The sequence below is a fragment of the Salvia hispanica genome, chromosome 1 (genome assembly GCF_029641045.1).
Source record: "Salvia hispanica isolate PSC_SH4W2 chromosome 1, Shi_PSC_v1, whole genome shotgun sequence".
Classification (NCBI taxonomy): domain Eukaryota; kingdom Viridiplantae; phylum Streptophyta; class Magnoliopsida; order Lamiales; family Lamiaceae; genus Salvia; species Salvia hispanica.
This window is the reverse complement of record NC_142692.1, coordinates 35,143,909-35,164,030: the sequence shown is the minus strand read 5'-3', so window position 1 is coordinate 35,164,030 and position 20,122 is coordinate 35,143,909. Positions and strand designations below refer to the sequence as shown.

The following is a 20,122-nucleotide window of genomic DNA, read 5'->3' as shown; positions in this document are numbered from 1 at the left end:
AGCTCCATTGTCTCCTATATTACGGCTTCTTCGATCGTCGATATTTGGCTTTTGGTGGGTATACGAGGGTGCAGACTGGGGTATTTAACCCCCACCATCTATGAATATCTACTGTATGAAGGATTTGATATGAAGAGCCATAACACTGCATTTTCATAAAGGAAATAGAGTGTTGGCTTATGCGTGTAAATGTGGTGTAAGAGTTGTAAAATCACACGCCAACTTTAGCAACTTTTTCGGCGATGCAGGCGTAAAATAAATGAACATATTTGCATTTACTTCTGCACAGGAAGATATTGGTTGGTGGTTTTCATTGCAGCAAAAATAAATTTGGATGGATTCATTGAATGTAGTCAGACGAGGTAGATTGGGGAAAGACGGATGTTAATTAATAACCGATTTATGTTTCACACTATTAATCAAGCATGGACGCCACCATATCATAGTTTGTGTATGCGTTGAACTTGTAAACCATATTGAATTAACACAAAGTTTTTCGGCTACCGAAAATGTGTAAATTATTTAGTTCCAGTTCCTAATAACACAATTAAAAGATTTCTAAGTATTTAAATAAAATCCGTTCAAATAAACGACCCCCAATTGTTTTTTGTTCAAATAAGCAAAAATTAGTCATATTAGATCACATAAAAAAATGCATGTTTGCTTTGTCTGTGCTTCAATACTTATTGAATTAGTCTTGCATTGTCAAATAAAAATATATAGTCAACTATAAAAGTATTGAAGAGACATTAGAGGCAAAATATAATTATAAAATCCTAAAGTTTGATAATGTTAAAATAAGATACATTATGTAAAAGCACATTATTGTAAAAGACCGTTTTGTTATAGAAACCCATCTACATTTGTTTGGAGTATGGGAACGACAACTGTGGAAACCATTTTAGTTTTATAATTATTAATGCTTCATGAATTTGAGAACCGCATATATGCATGGCCACCTATGCCATACATAACGTGGGTGCACCACGTTGCTCTCATATTACATTAGTGGCATTGTGGAGAACGGCCACGTACATGTGTAACGGGACACCATGTAATGGTGTGGTGGTTTGGACTTGGGATATTACATCCTCGACTCAAATCATCAAAACTTCGTCGATGATTCACAATACAAAGCGAATTATGCGCCCTTTTAGGAAGTAGACTAGACATTTACTTACAGCTTATTTATGGCTCAACCATACCCCATTAATGGAAGCGGGTGTAATGGTGAATTCCAACGGTATTGTATAAGTAGAAACTCCTCTCAACACAAGCAAGCTGCACTACCCTCACCAAACGCATTCTGTAATACTCCCAACTCATCTCGGTGCCATGGATTTCCGAGTTCCTGAACAATCAACGTTCTTCTACAGAGGTAAGTGGTCACGCGAAATGGATACAATGCTTCTCTTGTATCATATCACGAAGTTTAATGTTTTTGTAATTTAAGGGGGACGCCTCTGCTTAGGGGTGTAAATTCGGATACCCGCGGGTACCCAAACCCGAAAATTCGGGTACCCGAACCTGAAATCTGAAAAATATCATACCCAATACCCGACCCGTATGTGAATTCGGGTACCCTAATACCCGATGCGGGTACCCGAACCCAACTAATCGGGTACCCATAAACCCGAAATTATTATATTTAAAATTTATTCTTTTATATAAATTAAATTGTGATGAAAATAGAAATTATTAAAAATAACACAATACTACTTACTATTTATTGACAATAATTCTATATTATATAAAATAGACATAGACATTAGACAAATAGACACTACTTAATTTTAAAATAATTCTTTTTTGGTATAATTTGAAACATAAAAGAGATTAAAATAATTTTTTAAGACATTAAATGAACATGTAAATAAAATGGAGAAATAATAACTAAGTAAATATATACTATTTTCAAAAGATAACAAGTAAGAACATAAATAATGCAACATGAACCGAACACGAATGTAAAGAAGTATTAAATCTATATGTGATTAAATAAAATTATCCTAGATTTACCCTACGGGTCATAGGCCCTATACTAAATAAAAATATTTATCACAAATACATAATTAATCGGGTTTAATCGGGTATTGGTCGGGTACCCTAATACGGGTTTCGGGCACCCTAAACCCGAAAAATTCTAACATTAACTACCCAAACCCATACCCGAACCCATAATTTCGGGTTTCGGGTACCCAAAACCCGTCGGGTATTGGGACTGGGTCGGGAATACCCGAAACCACCGGATTAAATTTTCAGGCCTACCTCTGCTGCCGCATACTTCTACCGTGACGAACTGGAATGCAACCTCCTTGCGAGCTTCTTAGGGTTAGATGACGTTAAGGTTGAGAGCCCGAACAATGTCATTACTATCTCAGACAGAGGTCATCGTCCTCTCTGACTCCGTCATCCCAGCCGCGCCAATACGTGGGAAACCATTCGTGTCACCGGCTGACTCGGACGAAGTTACATCTCTGATGCCTGGGACATCAACTCGTGTTCGTAAGAAGCTATTTGATGAAGATTTTCCAGCATTTCCCAACATATCCAGCCCGAAGTATGCGGGTCAGGGTAACGTTGGTGGTAGGGTGATTTTGCTGTCGCCCAAAGGCTCCTCTTGTGCGTCGTGGAGTCTGGTTCCTAAGGCGCATAAATAACCCCAGTAAATTGGACTTTCAGAAGCATATCTAATGTCGTTGTATGTTTCATTCCATAACCGTCGTCCTTGCGTTGAAGCAGATGGTATAGCTTTAGGTTTTCATATGTTCCGGGTAGTATAATAGTCTGTGTTTTGTGGATGCGTTTATCCTCTTCTAATGTAAGTTGTGTTTGTTCGTTGATACCATCAGTTCATCAAAGCCGGTGTCGTACATTGAATTGTTGAAAATTTTTGACAGTATATGTTTGCATAGAAACGACGTTTGAACTAAACGTTCCGGATGGGTATAAGCTAACAACATTCAGCATTCCAACCGGCAACCTATCATTTATGTTGGATTAAATAAATCAACAAATGTGTACCAAATCATCACATTACGGGACTGTATGGTCGTAAAACATCACACTGTACTCATCATTGAACAAGACACATTTCATAAAGAAACAGAATACGGTTTAATGATGGACCAAAGCACTACTACCATAACAACTGCTTCTACATAAACATCATAGTTAAAGGGGAGAACTCCCATGAGAGATATGACCCCATCCATCTTCTCCTCTACTTTCTGCTTCTTTATGACTTTCTTGGTCAACTTCTTCGGTGCACCGGAGCCAGATCTGGACCCAGTACCGGCTGCAACGCCATTGCTTCCTCCAGCCCCTGCTCCAACACCAGATACGGAGCCAGGTAGTCCACCCTCAGTGACAGACTGGCTCTCATCGATCATCTCGGGTTGGACCCCTTCTGGGAAAACTTCATCAGGAAACAACTCTTCCAATGTCATGGGGTATGATGTACTATCATCGACATTTAAGTCTTCTTTATTTCCATATATCTGTCCAACAAACGCACCAACATCAACTCCTCGTTCGCCATCAGCATGATCCTTGCCAAAAACCTGTTTCCAATCTTCCCATTGAGGCCATGATTTGTTACGCATGTACTTTGCATGTCTGTCTTTCTGCACAATACAGTCGACAAGGTTGCATTCAATGTCTGATAGGTAAACACATCACACGCATGAAGGAATACTACGAGACAATGCATACTCTCCAGAAAAGGCAATGTAGTAATGATACGGTTAACAAAATCAAACCAGAACGATAAGAGGTAGGAATAAACAAAACTTGACAAACATACTCCATTGCTCATCATCACATTCAATTTTGTAAGTTCCATCCGAATTGAAGCCAATCCCACTATGATTGAGCATCATTTTTAGTGAGTCGTAGTTCCTCTTCTAAGTTGTTATCTTCGAATATATGTGCGGATACGGCATGATGTCAGTGCTAGGAAATTCACGCTTGATTGCCTCCCTCGCCTGCATTAAGTATCCATTACGGAAACCGTTGTCGAATTTCCACCCGTTCGCAGTCAGCTCCTTCAACGTGGCCATAAGGATTTCTTCCTCACGTAGCGTCCAAACGCGCCTTGACCTATCCCCTTTTGCGTTTTTGTTGGGGGGCAAGTCGCTAGTACCTGCGAAGTGTACAAAGCAAACATTGCAATATCAATGAGGTATAAGTGAAAATGTATCAGGTAGAAAAATTTATAATTGATACACATTTACAATCTGGTAATGGACTACCATCGTCATCACTGAGTTCCATATGTGGGGATGCCATAACAACCACTATACGAAGGACTAGAGTACTGGAACTGCATCAAACAAATTTACATCTCAGTACAAACAATTGCAACAGTGTTATCTACAAACATTCAAGATCTGCTAGGCCAGTCAGCTGTGTAAAATGTCATACAGTCCAAAGAAAATCGTGTAATGCTATACAAATGAAAATGGATTCCAAAATGAAAACAATGTACACGCGACAAAATCTCTCAGTCCTAAAAGGCGAATAAAACATTGTGCGCCGCCACAAAAATAATCCAATTAAACAGCCTAGAATTCATAACATAAAACAGTCTACCTATCAAATGTATACTCTTTTTAATCGTCTAACAAAAGCTTCGAAAGAAACCCAAGATCTGAACGGAACAAACACAGCATGCATTCACTGACGACACAGAGACATATGAAGAGAAGAGAACACTTACGGATCCTCGATGAATTTCAAATGAGTGGAATGCAATAGTTCGAAATCCGCCCTATGGTAATCCCATGAGCGTCTCCGTCGTATAGAAATGGTTTAGGCGCGCGTTTTTTGGTGGTGGGCGCCATTTTGCACTTTCACCCAAATTAAGTTAGGGTATTCAAGGATAAATTTGTCATCACATAAAATTAATGAGGGCAAAAATGACATTACCAGTTTATATCAGTAGTTTGTGTGTTGCCAAACAAAGCACGTATAACTAGGGCTGGGGAAAAATACCGAAAAAATGATATATCGCTCGTATCGTATTGAAAAATATCGAAAAATTATCGAATTTTCGATATATCGTAATTTTCGATACGATACGATATCGTATCGTAAGTTTTCGATACGATAACGATATGAATTTTCTTATATCGCGATATATCGTTTTATATCGAAAATACGATATATATCGATATTTTCGATATATATCGATATTTTATTTTCGATATATATCGATATATATCAAAATTTTCGATATATATCGATATTTAATGATATATCGAATTTCGGTACGATATATCGAAATATCGATACGATAACGATATGAAATTTTTTTATATCGAAAGTTCGATATATCGAAACTTTCGATACGATAACGATATGAAATTCTTTCATATCGATATTTTCGATACGATACACGATACAACGTTTTCGATACGATATAGCGTATCGACCCACCCCTACGTATAACTCACATAAAGAACACTATCAGGGCAACCAAAGCTCAATGTGAGATATGACTATATCCACAATATCCACAATATCCAGGAATGTCATACACAACAACCCTATCACACAAAGCCCTGTCAGGGAAATCAAACGAAGCCTAAAAGCAGTAGTAATATCGTGGTTAACTTTAAGATTTTTATATTAAATTTTTATTGGAAGTATAAAGTGTACAATTAATGCATAATTTGAATTTAAATTCGAAAAAATAAGAAGAGAGATTCTGGTTAAAAAAAACGAAAATGGGTTGAAGGTTAATAGAGTCTTTTTTATTTATCCACTGACAATCATTAATATTTTAATATATAATTAATATTAAAATTTATTAAAATATCCTTATGTGGTTGTCCATAATGTGGTTGTTCAGTAGCGTTTCTTTTACCATTATATTGTCCTTATTTAAGTTACTTACGTGAGTCATCATTTACTAATTCTTTTTGGTAAATAAATTTGAAAAGTGGGAGGGTGAATCTACGGCGGCGGAAAAGTAAGTGAGCTGATATTTTTTTTTTATCTTGTTCGTCGCGATTCAAGATTAGTATTTACATGGACGGTTTGGTAATCGATTTTGTGATTTGTTTTTGTGATTTTCTGCTTCTCTTTAGCTCAAATTAACAGATGAATGGATTGATGATTGTTAATCTCTATTTGATTTGCATCTATTTTGCGAAATTTTTAAGATTTATTTTGGGGGATTTTGCTCTTCTGAGTGTCTATCCATTTGTATGCAGAAATATTGATGAAATTAGCTCTAAATAGCGATTATTTCTTAGATTTTTGTTTGGGGTTTTCTCTTTTCAATGTTTTTCTATTCAAATACAGAAATTGTTGATGATATTAGTTTGTATGAAGACACTGTTTCTCTAATTTTGACATTCATGAATGTGTTTTCGAGTTCATTTCATTTTAAACAATATGATTTTTAAACACTCATGAAATGTATACTGTAATAAACTACATCCATCAAAGAATCATCCTAATTCAAGCTCATAGTTGTTCTTTGAAATCTTTGGTGGAGACTTTGCACTGATAAATGTCATCAATTTTATCCTTGAATGCAAGGGGGCACATTGTTCAAGATCGAATCTTGGAAGGTTTTTGCTGCAGCAATAATGTTGGAATTGTGATATAATTCAAAATTTTATTTACTTTTATAATTTTAATTGTCTAATAAAAATGTATGGTTTGTGATTCGTAATTCTCATTTCTTTCAATTAATTCACAACTTAAAAAATCTTTTATTTATATTATTTGCATGAACATTAATTTATTTTTATATTAATTTCAATTTAAAAAAAGTAATATCTATGTGGCATAAAAATAACTTAAAAAGATGTTTATACAACAATAATTTAGTTTTACACAAAATAATAATAAATTGAATCTACTCACAAATAATACAACTCAGTCACTATCATTATTTGGTAATAATCTAAAATTAAATAAAGTATGTAGGGATGTATTCAAATCCTTTTTATATCTTTTGTCTTTTTTCCTTTTTATGTATATATATATATATATATATATAAATAATAAATTATGTAAAGATGAAAGAATACATTATGCATGATTCGAGTTAGGAAGTCACTATTTTCAGTTCTTTTACTGATAAAATATTGAGATAAAATTTTCGAACCATGCCCAAATGGTACTTTAACTATTACTATAATAGAAGAAAAATGAACAATAAATGAAATGAAAATTACCATGAATGCAATTAAGACAAATCGAACTATAAGTCAAGTCGAGAAAAACCCTCTATTAGCAAGAAAAATTACGTCACATCTAGTGCTCTCTGATTGATGTATTGTTCACAAATATAAAACGACTTCCTCCTAGTATGTTGAAGCATCTTCAGCTAGGCACCGACAAACTTAATAAAGCTTCAAAAATAGAGTATGCTTTTGGTGGTGTGTAATTCATCTACAACTCTATGTCTTTTATAGCTATAAAACAAAGACATGGGAGGTCATAAAATTAATATACCGTAAACCACAAAATTATGGTAATGGAATGGGAGTCACAAAAGAGGTGAAGAGGCAAAGACTCCCCATGACCCACTCACGTCCCACGTTTAATTTTCTTGTCTTAGAGCATCTACAATAGTGGACGAGCGCTTGTCTATCGAGATGTTGCGTTGTCCGTGCGCTCGTCCGCTATTGTGGATGCTCGACGGACGAGCGCTATTTTTTTTCAAAACTCTATATATACGGCTCGTTGCAGTTCGTTTCATTTTTTAGACGGGCGAGCGACCAGCTAATGCATGTATTATCATGCACAACATGTACTTTTCTCCGTATTCATGTTGAAATTTTAATTCCGTATTTGTGGATTTTTGTGAATTTGTTTGTTGGGATGTTCAAGTGTTTGTCCACTATTATGCAGTGGGATGTCTTAGTGATGTGGGAGAATGTGTTTTTAGGATATCCTAGTGCTTGTCCGTGGGGATGTTCGTCCTACTTTGAATGCTCTTAATTTCTTTGCATGCTTCTCTTAGATGCAATTTACCCAACAATATTCAAGAAATTAAATAAAATTAATAAAGGAACACTCCACACGTATGTCAAATTAAATTAATCTTAATATTACAAAAAATTCATAATGACAATGTCATGAATATTCTCAAAATTCTCCTTTCATATATTGTATAGACTCATATATTGTATAGATTTTATAGTAAAAAATAAATAAAATAAATTAATAAAATATACCGTCTATTTAGTATTTATTTATAGTTAATAGTGAAAGTCGACAATTAATAAGAGAGACGGATAAAAATGACAAAAATGAACAATAAATAGAAAATGAAGAGAGTATATTTTACTATTTTTATTAATTAAGTCTAATCTAATAGAAATTCTATTTACATGGAGTAGTATTTTAGTACTCCCTCCGTTCCTTCATAGTTGAGTCATTTTTCCATTTCGGGAAGTTCCCTTATAGTTGAGTCATTTCCATATATAGTAACTTTTTCCTCTTTCATACTTTATTCTCTCTTACTTTATTATCTCTACTTTATTCACTTTTTATTTTATTATCTCTACATTTTTCTCTTTCTTACTTTGTTATCTATTTATTTAACATACTCAACATTCATTTCTTAAACTTGAGCCGAAAAGTTCCGCCTCAACTATGAGGGAATGGAGGGAGTACGTTAATTAACGTAAAATATTAGGAGTAATTTTGGGATGAATTTACTGCGTTTTCTGATATGAACGGAGGAAAAGAGAGATGATACGACGAAGGCGAAAAGCAAGCGAGCTGCAATTTCCTATTTCTGAGGTGATTAATTTCGTATTTTGGTGTTGTTTGTTGTGATTATATACGTAATTGTGGGTAAATTGATGGTGCGTTTTGTTGAGGGTTTATGTTTCCCATTAGCTGAAATCAACAGATGCATTCAATGATCCTTGCTGGTTTCCATTTTATTTACATGTAGAAACCTAGAACTACATTTTATAGGCAATTGCGGTTTTTAGGGGATTTAATCTTGTTGAATACAGAAAATATGTTGAAATTATGGTTTGTACTATAAGATATTGATACTCGAATTGGATTTATCTAAAATACTCACAAAACAAGAGCATGCCTATTGATAAAAACTTGTACACACTAGCTGTTTGATACAAATACAATCATATATTCGTACCAGAAAAGTGTGAATATAGGGATCTAGAGAGTGGCACTGATATCGTACATGCGTGAATTTCAAATTAGATGCTAAGAGTTATTACTATAAAAGATGCAGAAATGTGTTTCTGAGTTCGGTTTATACAAGCTGTAGAATCCATTTAATTCTTTTGGAGAAAAAGATACATTCAACAGAATGTGAATTTAAACAATCCTCATTAGTCATTGCATAATACTAGTAGTAATAATAATAATAAGTGGAGTAATAATCAGCACATTCTTCAAAGAATCACCATAATGTTGAGCACCAAGGTGTCCTTAGAAATCTTTGATGGAGACCTTCCACTGATACTCGTTGGAAATATTATTCTTGAACTCAGAGGGCATGTTGTTCAAGATCAAATCTTGGAAAGTTTCCTGCTCCAGCAAGCTGGCTGGGAAGTTTTGAAGTTTGGAACACCTTCTAATGTAGACCTCTTTGAGTTTCTTCATTGCTCCGTCTTCGACTTTCCATTCCTTGAGATCTTTGAGCACCCAGAGTTTTAGAACCTCAAGATTCTTAAAGCTTTCCCTTGGGCAGACCATTTCATCCTCGATGAATGAGTCACCGAGCAGCCTCAAAACTGTTAATTCCGGTAGCTGTCCAAGAGTTGGCATGGGATCTTTGGATAGAAAGGTCAATGATAATGTGAGAACCTTAACACGAGGTGGGAACTGATCAAAGGTTGGAAGTTGTTGCAGCTTCCCAAGTAACTTCATGTGAGATAGTTTTGTCAAGCCTGAAAACTGCAATAAACTAAGATTCGAAGGTTTCCCACAATCATCTTTGGATCGCAACCTCAATGATTGAAGATCCTTCAGATCAGAAATCCACTTCACCAAAGCTTCTGTAGATTGGCCTTGACCTCTGTCTTGGAAAGTAATGCCTAATTCTCTCAGGTGTTTCATCTTGCTCAAACCATTTTTGATCGGGCTCTCGTGGCTGACTGATAATCCCCAAAGTGTCAGGAGATCAGGCAAGGATTCTCGGTAATGCAGAGGCGCATCCTTGTCTAGATGGACTTCATCAAGATTGAGATGCTGGAGATTCTTCAGTTTCCAAATGGTGGTCGGGATCTTGTCTATGCGTGTATGCTTCAAGTCTAACGTTTGGAGATAAGGGAGCTCACCAACTGATTTAGGAAGCTTATCCAAGAAAGTCCATCTCAATCCCAAATACCTCAAATGGAACAAGTCGCCTAGGTTGTCGGGAAAATTAGGATTGTAGACTCCCTCCAGATCAAGTACCCTCAGTAAGCCAAGCCCTTTGCCCATGTTACTAACAAGAGAATTTAAATGCTTTGCTGGAGTATCCTTTTTCTGCGGGTTGAAAGATATGTAAGACCTGACATGTCTAGTGTGACAAGGCTCAAGTGGATCATTCCTGGTATCAGCATATTCAACAAGTCTCCTCATTTCGAAAGAACCATCTGATCCAGGATGAACATGAAAAAGGCGGATATCCCGCGCCTGTTCCAACAAGAGGTCGTGGAGGGCTCTCGACACCTTCTAGCACTTCCATCTGACCTTGTTTCGACACCATTATCAAGCTTCGTTTCACCAGATTTTTGAAATACTCCTGCGCTCCATCTTCTTGGAACTCTCCATTCTGTCGTTGTTCTATGAATCCCTCAGCAAGCCACAACCGTTTCAGCCTCCTCACTGGAATGTCGAGTTCTCTGGGAAACAGTGTCATGTAGATGAGACACAGTTTCAAATGGTGATCCAGATCATTGTAGCTCAAGTTCATAATGTCTGAGGCTTGCCAATTTCTGTCGATCTTCTTGACTATTTCAGACCACTTCCCTCTCTCCTTCATTGACAACAGACTGCCGAGCAGAACAATGTTCAGAGGCAGCCCCTTGCAAACATCATTAATCTTCTCTTTCAGAGAGTTTTCTGGATCTGTCAGTGAGCCCACCTTTGTCATGAACAACTTCCAGCTCTCTTTAGGGCCGAGCTTCTTCAAATTATACATCTGCCTCTCCATTGGATCAGCATGCATCGCTACTTGCTTATCGTGGGTGGTAAGGATGATCTTGCTCCCATTTTGTTGATCAGGGAAGGCGTCTTCAAGTCTTTCCATTGATTCAATGACTGAACTCCATCCAGCACGACCAAGTATATCCGACCATTTAGTTCCTCCTTGAGACTGTCTTTGAGGGACTTCTCATCGCTCGCATCTTGCACTTCCGATTTTTTCTTCACCTGGTTCAGCAAGGCGAGCAGGATGTTCTTCACCGTAGATTCCTTGAAAATGTTCACCAAAGCAGCAGACTTGAACTTGTTCTTGATGCTTCTGCTTCCATAGACAGCACGAGCCAGCATCGTCTTGCCTGAGCCCAGTTCCCCTACAATTGGGATTATCAGGTCATCCGAATACTCAAGCCTATGCAGGAGATCTCCCACCTTTCCTTGGTATCCGACCATGGATAGTCCTTTCCCATTAAAGGAGTGACTATACATGAGCTTCGAATGCCCATACCTCTCTCGGATCATTGAGGCATCACTGCGTGAGAGCACTTTGAAGGACTGGTTCCTGCGTAGATTTACTTGTGTTTCTTTTATGTTTCCTAAAGCGGGACTGCTCTTGACGCGCTTCATGCTTGAGCTCAGGCCTTGAGTTTCTTCATGAATGGAATAAAGTGTAGGAGTTTGTTTGACCTCCAGTCTTCCCACGGTGTTGCTGCTTAGGCTGTTTGTTCGCTTGTTAAGCTTCTTAACCTTCGTCTGAATATTTGCGGAGTTTGGAGTCGAGCATTTCAAGAGCTGTGAAGTTTTTGAGAAAGAGAGCATGATTCATGAGGAATCCGAGCTTCTTTCTCTGGCGGGTGAAGCGAAGGGCGAAGGACTCAATGGGGTCCTCGATGGAGTAGATTTGGCTGAGGTACTCCTTCCTCAGTTTCTTGATTTCTTCAGCATTTGGTTTCTTATCTGCAGCACCAACCAAGGAGAGCCAGCTCGTATCCTTGAGGATCCGCTTCATCTGCTTGAGGCGACGGCCAATGATCTTGTTGCTCGCGAAGGACTTGTCCTTGATCAACTCCCTTAGCTTCTGGAGCACCACAGATGCAACTGCATCTATAGCCATGTTCTCACCCATTGATGATCACAAAAGTGAAGGTTAGTGGTGATCACAACCTGTGCCTTCTTGCTTTTATGATGGATGCAGTATTTGTATATAAGTGTCTGTGAGAGAGAGAAGAGAGTTGAAGAAGAATGAAGATGTTTAAGTTTAACTGGTCTGGAGTTGTTAGAGCATCCGCAGCGGTCGTCCGTGCCGCTGGCAAGGCGACCGCTGCTCGCTGCTGCACATTGTCCGTTCGTGCCAGCAGCAGGGCGGTGCTCCTGAATAAGAGCACGTCCGTGCCGCTGAGCAGGCTTACGTGGTGGGCTGCGATTGGCCAACGGCATAGCCGTCGACAATTTGTTTTTTTCTTTTTTAAAAAAAAATCAAAATTAATTAAAAAAATCGTTTTTAAATTAAAAAAATATTTTCTCATTTCCTAATAAATTATATCCGTTTTCTACAAACTTTTAGTTTATTTTTCAATTTTTTTTCCCAATATTCACATTTTCATTTATAAATATCCCTACTTTAACACAAAAAAAATTCCCATCGCAATTCGCACTACACAATTCTCATCTATTCTCTCATCAATTCTTAATTTGTACTAGGATTTTAATTATGTAATTTTTAATTTTTAGGATTTAATTATGTAATTTTTATAATGTAGAAATGTTTTTAGTAATTGAAGTATTTAAATTGAATAATAAAATAGTGGGACCCATGAGCTTGTCCTTGCGGAGGAGCATGGATGTGGGTGTTGTGCTCTTGCCTAAGGACAGGGAGTAAAAGTGGGTCCGGGCCCATCTCCATGCTCTTAAATAAGAGCACGGATTGGGATTGCTCTTATCCTTGATTTTATTTTAGAGTGAACTGCACCAAAGGGCCCTAACTTTTCGACTTGTTTCACCGAAGACCCCTAACAAAAAAAATCCCACCACCAGTATCTAACAAAATATATAATCACAAACCTTGTTTTTTCGGACCATAACACCCTCAGGGCTTTAAAGGGCAAATTCGACCTTTTACGATCTCACCTGCTGTATGTACTGTGGATGACGCGAATCCTAATGGATGTGACAGAAACATCAAGTCTTTTGTCCTCTCTGTTCCTCAGAATGTATACGGATGCTTCCCCCTCCCTAAACTATATCATGTACCTGCATTGTTATTTTGTAATTTGGGATTGTGGCATGCGTATTTTTCAAAATAAGGGATTTCTAATTTTTTTCTCTTTTTTCTATTCTTTTTTAATATTATTTCCCTTCAATCATTTATCAATTGCCTAAATCATCCCCCTCAAATATTTTACCTAATTTCTACAAAATCAGCGCCGTTTCTGTGATCACTCCCTAACACCCGGCTTTTTTTTGTTCCAAGCATGCTTCTCCTCTCCCCTCCACGGTGCCTCCGCTCTTCACCGCTTTCGTCGCCTCTTTTCCTTACTCCAGACTTGTCTCCACCCTCCTTCACGGCACCTCCACTGTTCTCCGCCTCCGCCTCCGCCTCCACCTCCACCTCCCCTCTCCAACTCAAAACAGTCAGTGATTTTGTAAGGATTCCAAAATACATATACATATGTTTCTGTAGAGAGTAGCATATATACATATATACAATTTTTTTGTTTTGTTGCATATTCATTGTACATGCATACATATTTTTTTTTGTTTGTCTGATGTGTATATACGTCTAAAAAAGTGGAGAAATTATGTTATCAGAAGTGGTAAAAAAAAAACGGTTGGACAGATCTTTGCAGAGAAGGCACTAATTTTGTAGAAATTAGGTAAAATATCTGAGGGGGTGATTTAGGCAATTGATAAATGGTTGAAGGGAAATAATATTAAAAAAGTAGAAAAAAGAGAAAAAATTAGAAATCCCTTATTCTGAAAAATATGCATGAGGTCACCGAGATTAATCTCTTATTCCGAATTCTCTCTTATATTGCGGTAAGGATCTCCTCATCCACTTTTTCTCCTCCACTCCTACTCCACCTCTCTCAATGGGAAAAAATAATCTACCATCACTTATTAAAATTGATCATGATTGTAATATTATTTTATTCTCTTGTGAGAGTGGAGCAGGAGTGGATGAAGAAAAGTGGATGAGGAGATTCTTACCGCTTATATTGTCCTTATCCATCTTTCTACGCTATTTTAAAAGATGCTTACAGTCACAGAATAAACTATTGTGAGTCATTAATTTTTTTGGTAAGGAAATTCGAAATTTGGAGTAAAAGGGTGAATCTACGGTGGCGGAAAAGTAAGTGAGCTGATATTTTTTTATCTTGTTCGTCGTATTTACATGGACGGTTTGGTAATTGAGATTTTCTGCTTCTCATTAGCTCAAATTAATCCATTGATGATTGTTAATCTCTATTTGATTTGCATCTATTTTGCGAAAATTTTTAGATTTATTTTGGGGGATTTTGCTCTTCTGAGTGTCTATCCATTTGTATGCAGAAATATTGATGAAATCAGCTCTAAATAGCGATTATTTCTTAGATTTTTGTTTGGGGTTTTCTCTTTACAGTGTTTTTCTATTCAAATACAGAAATTGTTGATGATATTAGTTTGCATGAAGACACTGTTTCTCTAATTTTGACATTCATGAATGTGTTTTAGAGTTCATTTCATTTCATTTCAAACAATATGATTTTGAAACACTCATGAAATGTATACTGTAATAAACTACATCATCAAAGAATCGTCCTAATCTCGAGCTCATAGTTGTTCTTTGAAATCTTTGGTGGAGACTTTGCACTGATAAATGTCATCAATTTTATCCTTGAATGTAGGGGGCATGTTGTTCAAGATCAAATCTTGGAAGGGTTTCTGCTGCAGCAAGAGTGTTGGGAAGTTTTCCAGGTTGGGACACATTCGGATGTTGACCTCTTTGAGTTTCTTCATCGCTCCGTCTCCCACTTCCCATTTCTTGAGACCTTTGAGCACCCATAGTTTCAGCACCTCAAGGCTCTTAAACCCACCACTCGGGCACACCATTGTCTCTCCGAGGTATGAGCTACCGAGCAGCCTCAAAACCGTTAAATCCGGGAGCTGTCCAAGAATTGGCATGGGGTCTTCATACAGAAACGTCAATGACAATGTGAGAACCTTAATATGAGGTGGGAAGTGATCCAATGGAGGGAGTTGCTGCAGCTTCCCAAGTAACTTCATGTGGGAGAGTTTCTCCAAGCGTGAAAACGGCTTTAAACTAAGGTGTAAAGGGTTCCCAGCATCATCTTTGGATCGCAACCTCAATGATTGGAGATCAGTTAGCTCGGAAATCCAGTCCACCAAAGGATCTTGACATCTCTCATGATCATCACTGAGCTTGATGCATCGGAAAGAAATGCCTAGCTCTCTTAGGTGTTTCAGCTTGCTCAGGCCATTCTTTATTGGGGTCTCGTGGCTGACTGATAACCCCCAGAGAGTTAGGAGATCGGGCAAGGACTCGCGGAAGTGCAGAGGTGTGTCCTTGTCTAGATGAACTTCGTTGAGATTGAGATGCTGGAGACTCTTCAGTTTCCAAACAGTTTTCGGGATCTTGTCTATCCGTGTATGCTTAAGGTCTAATGTCTGGAGATGAGGGAGTTCGCCAACAGATTTTGGAAGCTTGTCGATGAATGTCCACCTCAATCCGAGATACCTCAAATGGTACAAGTCCCCTAGATTGTCCGGCAAACAAGGTTGATACACTCCCTCAAGATCAAGAACCCTCAACAAGCCTAACCCTTTTGCCATTTTGCTAACAAGTGAGCACACATGCTTTGCTGGAATATCCTTTTTCTGTAGCTTGAATGATATGTAAGACCTCGTATGTCGAATTGGAGCAGTATTGGGTGGGACAATCCCGGCATCAGCTAATTCAATGAGCCTCCGCATCCCAGCCAAGCCATCGTCTGATCCGGGATGAACGTGGAAAAGGCGGATATCTTGAGCCTGCTCCAGCAAGAGGTCGTGGATGGCGCCTTGTAGCCGGCATTTCCTAGCGCTCCCATCCGAGCGCTGCTTCGACACCATTATCAAGCTGCGTTTCACCAGGCCCTCGAAATACTCATGCGCCACGTCTTCTTGGAACTTGCGTGGCTGCTCCACATCTTCTTGGAACTCGCGTGGCTGCTCCACAAACCCCTCGGCTAGCCACAACCGCTGCAGCCTCCTCACTGGAATGTCCATCTCTCTAGGAAATAGTGTCATGTAGATGAGACACAGTTTCAAGTGGTTGTCAAGGTCATTGTAGCTCAGCTTCATTATGTCGGTGGCCTGCCAACTTCTGAGGCGGTCGAGTGCTTTGGGCCACTCACTTCTTTCCTTCATCGAGAACAGGCTGCCGAGCAGGACAATGCTCAGCGGCAGCCCCTGGCAAACCTTGATGATCCTCTTCTTCACTGGGCATTTTTGATCTTGATGTGATCCCACCTTTGTCATGAACAGAGTCCAACTCTCTTCATGATTCAGCTTCTCCATGTTATACCTCCGCCCCTTTGGATCAGCTACGCCCTCGTCACAAGTGGCGAGGATGATCTTGCTCCCATTTTCTTGATCTGGGAAAGCATGTCTTATCCTTTCCCATTGCTCCAAAGTCTGAACTCCGTCCAACACGACGAAGTATCTCCGGCCACTCAGTTCCTGCGCGAGCCTGTGTTTGAGTGACTCCTCTCTTGTCCCATCTTGGACTTCAGTTTTTGTCACCTGATTCAGCAAGGCGAGCAAGATACCTGTGGTTGTAGATTTCTCAAAAATGGTCACCCAAGCAGCAGTGTTGAATGCCTTTGTGATGGCTCTCTTACCATAAACAGCACGAGCCAGCATGGTCTTGCCTGAGCCCAGTTCGCCTACTATGGGGATTACCCGGCCGTCATCCGGACTCAACAGCCTACGCCGCAGATCATCCACCTTGCATTGGTATCCAACAATTGGTAGCTCTTCCTCATTGTATGAGTAGCTATACATGAGTTTGGAGTGCTCTATCCGCTCTCGAATTATCGAAGTACTACGCGGACTCTGTATACTTGAGCTGGGGCTCTCAGTTTCTTCACCAATGGAAGAAAATGGAACCTCTTGGATCTCTTCACCATCTTGTTCATCATTGTCATCACACTCCGGCTGCTGCGACAGGCTCCCCGCTCTGCTGCTGCCTTCGAGGGTGTTTGTTCGACTACTGATCTTCTTGACCTCCGTTTGAATGCCACAGAGCTTGTAGTCGAGCATCTTGAGAGCTGTGAATTTCTTGGGGAAGAGAGCGTGATTCATGAGGCATCCGAGCTTCTTCCTCTGGCGGGTGAAGCGGAGGGCGAACGACTCGATTGAGTCCTCTATAGAGTAGATGTGGCCGAGGTACTCTTGCCTCAGTTTCTTGATTTCTTCATCGTTTTCGTGTGTTCCCTCGTCTGCAGGTCTGGCTGAGGGGGTCTTCTCGAGGGTTTCCTTCATTCCCTCGAGGCGACGGCTTATGTTCTTGTTGGTGGAGAAGGACTTATCCGTCAGCAAGTCAGTTAGTTTCTGGAGCACCACAGATGCAACTGCATCAACGGCCATCTCCTCTCCCATGGTGAGTTTCGATGACCCAATATTTGTTGTGAGGAAAATGAGAGTTTATATGAAAGAGAGAGAGAGAATCTGAGTTTGGTTGGTTTAATGGTGAATGCAGTAAATGATGTGGTTTATGTACATATATAGGGAGTTCAGGTGCATATATGTATATAATATGTGTGTGTTGGGGAGAGATGTATCACAGATGGTGAAGAGAAATCTGAGTTTGTTTGGCTGAATGGTGAATGTAGTTATATACATGTAGAGGGAAGAGAGAGAAACTCACACAACGCACATACACAGAGAGAGGGAGAGAGATTTGATATGCATTTTCGTTGAACCAAAGAGGAAGAAAAACTGGAAAAGATAGTGTAAAATCCGTGTCAAGGTAGGTCATTTCATGGCCCAGTTTTTGTATTTATTTATTTAATTCTTTGATAGGGGAATTATTGTGCAATGTCCTAGAAAAAATAGCATTATACTTGGTCTTGAATAAGTTGGTGAAAATTAATCGGCTTCATTAGTTTCTTCCCAAATCGTAATCGTTGAATTGGACTTGTTCTTCTCTTGAATTTATGATAGTTTAGCTAGTAGCAGTACTTTATACTCTTCCCATATGAGCAGGGGCGTAGCTAGAATTTGACGTGAGGAAGGGCAAAAATATATTTATAAACAAATTTTGTAATAGAGAGAAGGGGCATTTAAAGGAGAATTTATATAAAAAATTTTAAAAAAAATTAAAAATTCTATTGATGTAACCTTTTGAGGAGGGGCAAATGCCCCGCTACTTCTCCATGTATATTCGCCCATGCTCATGAGGGCCGAGGGCGAGGTGACCCGCACTTGCTTATTCATACGTGAGAGGGTGACTCATGGTTGCTGTTCGAGGTTAATATTGGATAATTAACGCTCTTGTGCAATAGAAGGCAAATCATATGACATTTTTAAGGTGACATGTTGGTAGGATTCAAGTATATTATCATTGTAATTTGTAAATTTTAGTTATGTTATAGAATGCTACAATTAGGACATTAATATTTCAGTAGACATTATATCCATTTGTATTTGTCTACTTCAACGACCAAGACTTCTGTGATTTTTGAAATTACATCTTGATGAAAGTGTATTGTCGATTTGTCGTTACTATGTAATTCATGAATTTCCAGCAAATATCATGTGAGTTCCCTCATAGTTTCTTTATCGTTGGTTGGTGAACGGCGTAGCAAGACGTATTTAAAATTATAGAAAATGAGTGAACTACATAAAAAGTCCCTAACGTTTTCAAAAGTTACATTGCAGGTCCCTAGGGAAAAAAAATACCTCCACATAACCCTATTCTTTTACATAATCACAAATCGGATATTTGTAGCCATTTTTCGGTCGAAAATGCCCAAATGCCTTCAGGGCCATTTTAGTCAAATAAGAAAAAGCTGTACACCTACTCCACTGCCTTGCAGCAGACCTAAACTCTGCGATGTCATCATATTTGAAATTTTCCAAATTTTCGACGATATACAACTGGGTATGCTTCATAATTTTTCACACTTATTTATCATTTTCATTTCTCACACTAGAAAATTATTTCCCTCTGACCAGCCCTACCGTCGTTTACTCCCTCTCTCGAAGATTTTTGAAATTGTTGTAAACCTACCATCGATTACTCACTTATTTATCCATAGCACGGTAAGCGTACATCGCAAATTAGGTAAGTTCCACTGTGACCGGTAAAATTTAGGATGGTTTTTGTGTGTTCCCGCAGCTGATTTGGTTGTATTCATTTCAATTTAGGGTTTATGTGTACCGGTAAAATGTAGGATGTTTTTTGTGTGTTCCTGCAGCTGATTTTGGTTGTGTTCATTTCAATTTAGGGTTTATGTGTGTTAGTCTGTGTCGTTCTAATTTTAGGCATTTTGCTGATTTCTTTAGTTTTAATTTTCAATTCAGATCATTGTTACAATGTCTTCTTCTAGTTCTCAATCTTATGGGTCAAGTTTCAATTATAATTGGCCTCGTCCAGAGATTGTGAACTGTGATCATGATCTTGAGGCTGAGCTAGTGACATCTAGGACGGCTGCTAATCCTGGTCGACGGTACTATCGTTGTCCAATATGGAAGGAAGATGATTGCATATTCTTTCGTTGGTTTGATGCGGGTCTATCGCCAAGCCAAGACACTTACTTCCAAATAATCAAGGTCGAACGAGACGAGTTTGAAGAACAACTCCGATGCAAGAATATTGTGGAAGGTTTTCTTGAGGATAAATTGCGCATGAAACCACTTTATTCATAACTTTATTTTGCAAATTCAAATAATAGCAGTAGCTAGTAATCTACGAATATGCCTTTAGAAAAATCATTTGTAGTTATAG

The 20,122-nt window shown here is 38.6% G+C and overlaps 2 protein-coding genes across 2 annotated transcripts; both read right to left on the bottom strand.

Annotated features, from left to right (window-relative positions):
* Nucleotides 1-9,435: 9,435 nt before the first annotated feature.
* Nucleotides 9,436-11,161, bottom strand: LOC125220812 (disease resistance protein RPM1-like). Its single transcript, XM_048122947.2, has 2 exons — nucleotides 10,584-11,161; nucleotides 9,436-10,540 (listed from the first exon to the last, which is right to left on the bottom strand). The coding sequence occupies exons 1-2, from the start codon at nucleotides 11,159-11,161 to the stop codon at nucleotides 9,436-9,438; spliced, it is 1,683 nt and encodes a 560-aa protein (XP_047978904.2).
* A 3,673-nt stretch (nucleotides 11,162-14,834) lies between these two features.
* Nucleotides 14,835-18,804, bottom strand: LOC125220814 (putative inactive disease susceptibility protein LOV1). Its single transcript, XM_048122949.2, has one exon. It carries the CDS (start codon nucleotides 17,770-17,772, stop codon nucleotides 14,944-14,946), a length of 2,829 nt encoding a protein of 942 aa, XP_047978906.1. The 5' UTR covers nucleotides 17,773-18,804; the 3' UTR covers nucleotides 14,835-14,943.
* Nucleotides 18,805-20,122: the final 1,318 nt, after the last annotated feature.